This window comes from Sceloporus occidentalis, unplaced genomic scaffold (genome assembly GCF_023333645.1).
Source record: "Sceloporus occidentalis isolate IW3139 unplaced genomic scaffold, rSceOcc1.0.p SCAF_1, whole genome shotgun sequence".
In the NCBI taxonomy this organism is placed as follows: Eukaryota; Metazoa; Chordata; class Lepidosauria; order Squamata; family Phrynosomatidae; genus Sceloporus; species Sceloporus occidentalis.
Genome location: NW_028316981.1, coordinates 210,628,122 through 210,636,442, shown reverse-complemented (window position 1 = coordinate 210,636,442; position 8,321 = coordinate 210,628,122). Strand labels below are relative to the sequence as shown.

Sequence of the window (8,321 nt, the reverse complement as noted above, 5' to 3'; positions counted from 1 at the left end):
CACACAAACATATAAAAGTAGTAATTTTCTTTCCCCCCCTCTCTCTCTATATATATCTTCACACACACACACATATATAAAATCAGTGTTTTTCTTTTCATATATATACATATATATATATATATATATATATATATATATATATAATATTTTATATATCTAGTCTATATCTATATCTTTCTATATTAAAGCAGTATTTTTCTTTCTCTCTCCCCATATATATATATTTTGAAGCAGCATTTTCCTTTTTCTCTTTCTCTCCCTCTATATATAGATAGATACGGAGTATTTTTCTTTCTGTCTGCCTACACACGTGTGTGTGTGTGTGTGTATGCATGTATCCCATCTTCTTCGGTGTCTACCAAACTGGACCTGATGAAAAGCGTCCACAGAGGTCAATTCTCTGTTAGGACTCCAAAGGGGAAAAAGAGCTGAGGATGGGACCTTTCCTTTGGACTCTGGGCTTGTAGGAGGAGGTGGTCTTCTCACCCCTCCACTCCCACCCCCCAAACCCAAACAGCCCCGGGGGCAACCTAAGGCAACCCTGGGGCCTCTGAGAGAGGGGCTTCCCCGGCCCTTGATGGGAGTTCAATGGCAAAATCGATGAGGTCGCCCTCGGCAGCAGCAGCAGGAAAAGCAGGAGGCGGAGGAGGCCAGGAATGAAGGGAATTGGAGAGGTGTGTGTGTATGTGTGTGTGTGTGTGTGTGTGTGTGTCCGGACCAGATTGAGGACTCCCTTCCCAAGGAAAGGACCCCGGTGCAAGCAGCCTTCCCACACCTCCCCCCCTCCCGACCCTCTGCCTCAGAGAAGGAACGCAAGCCTGCATCCGCACTGGAGAAAGAATCCGGTTTGGGCCCGCTTTAGCTGCCATGGCTCCATGCTGTGGCATCCTGGGCATGGTCGCTTGTTGAGGCACCAGAGCGGCTTATCTCTGCAGCCCATTTCTCAGCCAAAGACACGCCGACACCAGGAGAGGCACACATCGTGGCCCCGACAGAGAGAGGTCATGAGTGAGCAGGCACACTTCTCCTCCTTCTCCTCCTTCTGACTCTTACACACTCTCACACTCACACTGCGGCTGGCCACGCAGAGATTCAGACGTCCACCCCACATGGTTGGCTTTTCAGGCACATTATTACACACCCCCATGCACGCGTGCCAGAGACCCAGCAAGCAAAAGGACGTTGCCTGAGGCCCGGTTCACACGTGCAGCGAGCATCTCTCTGACACGTGTTGGCCATAGACTTGGGGGCTGTCGGCGGAATCTGAAAAGATTCGCGAGGGAAAACGAAAGGCCATCTTTGCTGTTGTAGTTGTTGTTGTTGTTGTTGTTGTTGTGTACCTTCCGACGTATGGCGATCCTAGGGTTTTCATGTCAAGATTGGTTCAGAGGAGGTTTGGCTTTGCCTTTCCCTTGAGGCTGAGAGAGAGTGCGACTTGTCCAAGGTCACATGAGCAGGGACTCGAACCCAGGATCATCCAGGTTTCGTGGAAATAAACCACCAGATTGCAGTGAACCAGGAGAGAAAGTGCACGTGTGAACCAGACTCTGCAAAACAGAGCCCAGCAAAGGAGGCTGAGAGGGTAATTAGAGACTTTTCAGTCCGTCCACACTGCAGCTACAGTCCGCAGAATATGGCAGTTCAAGCGGTCTCAGCCTTAGTCCAAAAGACATCCCTTGGGTAATAAGACCAGGAAAAAGGCAAAAGCGGGCACACTGGTTCCTTTCGGTTAACACAGAGATGTTTCATCCGACCCCAGTGCAAACTTTCCTCCTCTCCTCCCGGCCTCCTCTCTATCTGTCCTTCCTTGGCCGACCCTTCCTCTTCCGTTTCCCTGGAGTTAAAAAAAGGAAAGGAAAACGCGTGGCATCGCAGGCCTGTGAGTGGCAGGCAGAGGTTTCAGTCTGCAGCCCTTGGGAGTAAGGAGGGCACCCTCAAGTGGGACTTGGTTTTTGGTTAAACGTCCAGAAGGATCGGAGGACCCAGAGTCTGGAGTAGTGTTTTGAGTGTTGGACGGTGACTCTGGAGACCGGGGTTTGAATCCTGACTGGGCCATGGATCTTGGACAAGTCACACTCTCTCAGCTTCAGGGAAAAACCATGGCAAACCTCCTCTGAGCAAATCTTGCCAATAAAACCCAATGAAACGCCCAAGTGGAAACACACACACACACACACACACACACACACACACACAGAGTTCATCTTTCTCTCTCTCTCTCTCTCTCTCTCACACACACACTCTCTTGTTCACACAACTTTCGGGTTTCCATAAGTCGGAAATAACTCGAAGGCATACAACACACACACACACACACACACACACACACACACACAGGACCGGGCTTCATGGTTGCAACCCCGAGTCCGCACTGGCTTTATTCCTGCTCCACGTATGCACCCTCCGCACTTTCTCCTCCACTCTAAGCGCCCTCCATTCCCTTGCTCTTTCTTGGGCTGCCTCCGCACCGCAGAAACCCATTCGACCCCGCTTTAACTGCCCTGGCTCCATGCTACGGGATTTCTGGGGTCTGAGATTTTGTGAGCCGTGTAGCCTTCCCTGCCGTGGTTTGAGCGTTGGGTTGTGACTCTGGATTCGAATCCTGGCTCGGCCATGGAAACCTATTGGGTGACCTTGGGCGAGTCACACACTCTCAGCCTCAGAGGATGGCTATACAACCCCCCCTCTGAACAAACCTGGCCAAGAAAAGGATAGATAGGTTCACCTTCCGGTCTCCACAAGTCGGAAAGGACTTGAAGGCTCTCTCTTACACAGGCTACAACAAACTGCAAACCCCAGAATCTCATAGCATGGAGCCATGGCAGTCAAAGCGGTGTCAAAGTGGATTGTCCCTGCAGTGCGGATGCAACCTACAGATACTGGGCCAGAGGACGGAGAAGGGAGCAGGCGCATCTTCCCCCTCCAAGGTCCACTTGATCAGTGGCTCCTCCTCCCCACTTTGGGGGCTCCTCCCGCCCTCCTCGCTGGCTAATCAGGGACCGCCCCTCCTCCTCAAGCCCCGCCCCTCCCCCCAAAGCATTCAGCCAATGGGCGCAGGGGCGCAAGTTTACTTTTCTGATTGGAGGCCGCGGGGCTTGAGTGACGGGTCAGCCCCGGGGGCAGCCAGCCAACACCCCTTCCCCCTCCCCTCCCCTCCCCTCCCCGAGCCCCCTCCCTCCCTCCCTCCCTCCCTCCGCCGCTGTCCACATGAAGCGGGGTCCTGAAAGGCGGTGGGTCCGTGGAGGCGCCTTGAGGAGGCCAGGCCTCCAGGGAGGAGGACCCGACACAGCTGCTCCCCAGGAGGCAGCAAGAGGAGGACGAGGGGGGTTTTGAGGAAGCTCTGCGCGGGCACGTGCGCGCCCCCGCGGAAGTGTGTGTGTGTGTGTGTGTGTGTGAGAGAGAGAGGTGGAATTGGGTCGCCCAGGTGGACACACACGGACAGAGGCACACAGAGTCAACCCCTCTCGCTTTCACACACACAGTCAAGCTCTCTCTCTCTTTACACAAACACACAGAGTCAGTCTGCCTTGCTCGCTCTCTTTTACACACACACACGGAGTCAAGGTCTCTCTCTCTCTCTCACACACACACAGAGTCGTTCTCTCTCTCTCTCTCTCTCTCTCACACACAGAGCCATTCTCTCACACTCACAGAGGCACACACAGTCAGGCTCTCTCCCTTCCCTTCCCCTCCTCTCTCCCACAGACATAGACACACACAGACAGAGTCGGACACGCGCTCCCCCTCTCTCTTTCACACACACACACAAACACAGAGCCACGCTCTCTTTCACATTCCCCCAGAGTCGAGCTTTCTCTGTCTCTCTGTCTCTCTCTCTCTCCTCACACACAGTCACTCAGTCTCTCTCTCTCTCTCTCTCTCGTCATGAAGGGAGCTCTCCCTGCAGCCTGAGGCCCCCACAGACCCACGGAGGAGCGCGGGAAACTTTGAGGGGGCGCGTGGGGCGGAGGGGGAGGGGGGAGGGGAGCGTGTTGCGCACCACGAGCAAAACACGCCTCTCCCGCCCGCCTCCTCTCTCTCTCTCTCTCTCTCTCTCTCTCTCTCTCTCTCTCTCTGTGGCGCGCGGCGGGGATGCCGCTGGCAGGCTCGCGCTGCCGCCGCCGCTGCTCCTTCCTCCTCCTCCTCTTCCTCCTCCTCCTCCTCTTCCTCGCCTCCGCCGTCGCCTTTGGCTCCTCTCCAAGCGCAACTTCCCGCCAACTTCTTCTTCCTCCTCCTCTTCCTCCTCTTCCTCTTCCTCCAGCTGGGCTCTGAAGAGGCGAGCGGGGCTCTCTCTTTCTCTCTCTCTCCTGCCCGTCCTGGACTCCGGATTTGGGACACCTGTCCTCTTCCTCCTTGAGAGAGAGAAGCCGCTCCTTAACCCCATCCCAGCCTTTTGGTCCCCTCCAGCTGGGCTTGGAGGGGGAAGAGACCACCGCGGAACCGAAGGGGATCGACCCCCTGGACGCTGAGACAAAAGGCCCCTTCCTCTCGCCCCTCGGAGCCTCCTTCGCCAAGGAAGAAAGGAAAGGAAAGAAAAAAAGGAAGGAAGGAAGGAAGATGCACCTTGAGAAGTAGCCTCCTTCTCCAAGGAAGGAAAGGAAAGGAAAGAAAGAAGGAAGGAAGGAGGATGCGCCTTGCGAAGTAGGCTTCTTCTCCAAGGAAGGAAAGGAAAGGAAAGAAAGAAGGAAGGAAGGAGGATGCGCCTTGCGAAGTAGGCTTCTTCTCCAAGGAGGAAAGGAAGGAAAGGAAAGGAAAGGAAAGGAAAGAAGAACGATGCGCCTTGAGAAGTAGCTTTCCTTGCCCAGGAAGAAAGGAAAGGAAAGGAAAGGAAGGAAGGAAGGAGGATGCCCCTTGCAAAGTAGCCTTCTTTTCCAAGGAAGAAAGGAAAGGAAAAGAAAGGAAGGAGGATGCCCCTTGCGAAGTAGCCCCCGTGGCTAAAGCTTTGGAATATCTGCCTTCGGAGCACCTCTTGCCCTCCGCCGCCGCCCCCCATCGCCTCTTCTGTGGGACCCGGTCCAGTCATGGCTTTTCCTTCCCGGAGCTGGGCGCAGTAAGAAGAGCCCGCCGTGGCCAAATCCAGGGATTGAGAGAGCGATTGAGAGAGCGAGAGAGCGAGAGAGGCCTGGGAACCGGGAAGGGGGCTGGAGGGGCTCCGTGTCCGTGGGGGGCTCCGTCCCAGCCCCGAGGGGAGCCCCTTCCGTGGGGCCAGGAATAACTTTCCCCTCCGGAGGATCGCCGCGGGTGCCTTGGAGCCCGAGCTTTGCCTTTTCCGTCTGATTGAGTGATTGATCGGCCTTTTTGCAAAAACAAAACTGAGCGAACCTTTCCGACAAGCAACAACACCTGGTCCGCTTAGAAATAAACCAGGGAAAGGGGGGGAAGCGGGGGAGGGGGGGTTGGTTGGGAAGAAAAGAAAGAAAGAAAGAAAGAAAGAAAGAAGAAGGTCATCCCAGGGAGCTCGAAGAGCTCTGCCAAGGAAAAGCCGCCGCCGCCTCGGTCTCGCGTGGATCGGCCGCCCAGATGGAAATACACTGTAAGCACGACCCGTTCGCAGCGATGCATAGTAAGTAGAGGCGGAGGACTGGGTTTCTCCCCCCCCCCCCCAACAAACAGGCGTGGAAGGGCCCTCCGCTGCACCTTTGGCTCACGAAACCTGCCCGAGTTTGGGCTTCTTGGACTGGGGAGCTCTAGGGAAGGAGGGAAGGAAGGAAAGAAGCAGGAAAGGGAAGGAGGAAAGATTGAAAGAAAGGAAAGAAGGAGGGAAGGAAGGAAGGGAAGGGAAGGAGGAAAGAGGGAGGGACGGAAGACTATTTTGGAGGAGATGCCTTTTGGGACATCGCTAGGGAGACTTACCCATCTCGCGCATCCACATTGCAGAAATGATCCGGTTCGACCCCACTTTAACCGCCCGTCTAGGCATATACAATATACAATCCCCGCAATGGCTCAATGCTGTGGAATTCTGGGGGGGTTGTAGTTTGTTGGGTCACCAGAACTTCGCTATTTCTATTACTATTACAGGGTATATTCTATTATTATTATTATTATTAGTAGTAGTAGTAGTAGCAGTATTAGGAGGAGGGGGACAATATTATTAAATATTATTAAATACAACCCAGTGTAAGTTAAGGGTGGGAAAGGAGCAGTCCGTTCAGTCCACTCTTCTCCCCACTGATTTCACCCAGGCTCCGCTCTGGTGCCCCTGTAAACTACAACCCCCAGAATTCCAGAGCCTTGAGCCTTAATGGCAGTTAAAGCGGGGTCGAACCGGATGAATCCTGCAGCGTGGATGCAACCTGAGCGGCACCGTGCCTCTTTTTGCAGTAACCCTGGGAGGAGAAAGAGCGAGGGGCCAGCCGTTCCCTGCCGGCCTCCTTGCCCCCCTTTTGCCAGTTTGGGGAGCCCAAATCCCGAAAGCGAAGCTGGGGCCAGAGTTTGCAGAGGCAGGGATAGCCCTTGTACAAAGGCAAGGAAGCCTGAGTGATTTCAGTGGCAAGAAGGAGGGACTCAGCTCCATCCTGGGGGACTCAACTTCCACGCGGTGGTGTCTATATTGAATAATATTCCCCTCCTCCTAATAACAGAAATATTTTTAAAAGGCTGCTGGAGAAACCTGAAGGCTTGGAGCAACACAAGGCACATGAATCTGGATTGGGGCATGAGTTTAAAAAGGCGCCCCTAGCATTTTAGGCATCTCTGGTTCTGTTTAGTCCCAGGGAGGCCGCACTCCTCTCAGATCCACTTTTGCACCACAGTTAGAAAAAGGAAAGGGAATGCAGGGCCTGGGTTTTAAAAAAGGAGTTCTTAACATTACAGGCAGCCCTCATCTTTTTAGTCCCAGGGAGGCCTTAGTCCTCTCAAACGCACTTTTGCAGAGAGAGGGATCGCATATCCAGGGCATGAGTTTAAAAAGGCGCTCCTAGCATTGAAAGCATCCCTGTTCTGTTTAGTCCCAGGGAAGTCGGGTCCGATCTCAGATCCACTGTTGCAGAACAACTCAGACCCATCTTCAGGAGCCTTTCCCTCCATTTGCCTTCTTGCTTCTCTTTCATTCCCATGGCTTTCTTGTTCGTCTCTTCCATCCAGCCATAGCCTTTGTGCATCTCTGCCGCCGTATACCTGTATATACATACATTTCCCCCTTCTCGGTCTTCTTACCAAGTTCTGGGTGCCTTTACCCGACTTTGTATCCCACTCCTTTAACCTGCAAATATATAGCTGAGGTCTTGGAGAGAAATAAATACAACCACCATCCAGCTAAAGAGAGAGCCCTAGGAAGGATTTCGGAAATTATACAAAACGCAAAGCTTGCTTAAAAAAAAAACAACCCAACCCAACCAAACCAAACCAAACCTGTGAAACGCTGTGTTCCCTTGACTTGCGTTTTAGAAGTGAGGTTTTAAAGATCAGTCTTAATTTCCCTCTCCAGGCAAAACTGTTGCAATATCTAAAAGGCTGAGTGAGTGAGCCTGTCCCCTCCAAAAAGGGGCCTGGGATGTTGGGGGGGGGGGGCTGGCTGTTTAAGTCCCCAGCTCCTGTGTGTAAGATGTTTGCTTGAGATTGGCTGTGCTTGAGAGGGCTGGGGGAGATTTATCCATTAGCACCAATGTTAAGCGAAATGACATCTCCTCTCACGGTGAGTTAAACGCCGGATTAGATCCAGAGATTTCAAGGAAACGCAGGGTAGAACTAATCGCATTTCCCTTATGCGCCGCAGCCCTTTTAGCCAAGGCGGCTTTTCTTTTTCCAAAACCAAAGCTCCACGTGACTCAGCTAGTCTCTCTTTCCACCCACCCAGCCTCTCAAATCTGACCATTTTAGTTCTTCAAAGCCCTCACTGGACACACAAACACACACACACACAGGAGGCAGAAAAACCCCTCTAAAAATCCCAGGAAGCATGTCAACCAATTCGCATACTCCTCGGCGGGTGGGATGGCAACCTCCCTAGGATCAAACTGGCTGGAAATGATGGGCTAAAATCCCCTCTGTGTGTTTGTGTGTGTGTTTGTGAGAGAAAGAACTAGGGAGAGAGAACATTCGAGTTCAGATCTCCAGCGGCTGAAGTGTGTACCTGCAAAGCATCTTTCCAAATGATGACTGTTCTTCTCTCTCCTGCCACTCCTGGAGTCTCCTTTGTGAGAATCCGAAGCGAGAATCCCTGTCTGTGGAAGCTGCCAGGGGGACGACCAGGGGCTTCCTCCATTAACCTAAGTAGTGACAAATCGATAGCTTCCCCAGGAATTTACGCACAGCAAAAGAAATAAACCCCGCAAACCCGAAAGCATCCATCCTATTCCTTTCAAAGAGCAGACAAA

General features: G+C 53.0%; 1 protein-coding gene across 1 annotated transcript in view; it reads left to right on the top strand.

Annotated features, from left to right (window-relative positions):
* The first annotated feature begins 5,421 nt into the window (after positions 1 to 5,421).
* The window catches only part of PAX5 (paired box 5), a 271,976-nt gene continuing 269,076 nt past the window's right edge, over positions 5,422 to 8,321 (top strand). The window contains exon 1 of the mRNA XM_089488734.1: positions 5,422 to 5,566. Coding sequence (XP_089344860.1) covers positions 5,524 to 5,566 — 43 coding nt within the window. The 5' untranslated portion in view covers positions 5,422 to 5,523. The remainder of the gene's footprint in view (positions 5,567 to 8,321) is intronic.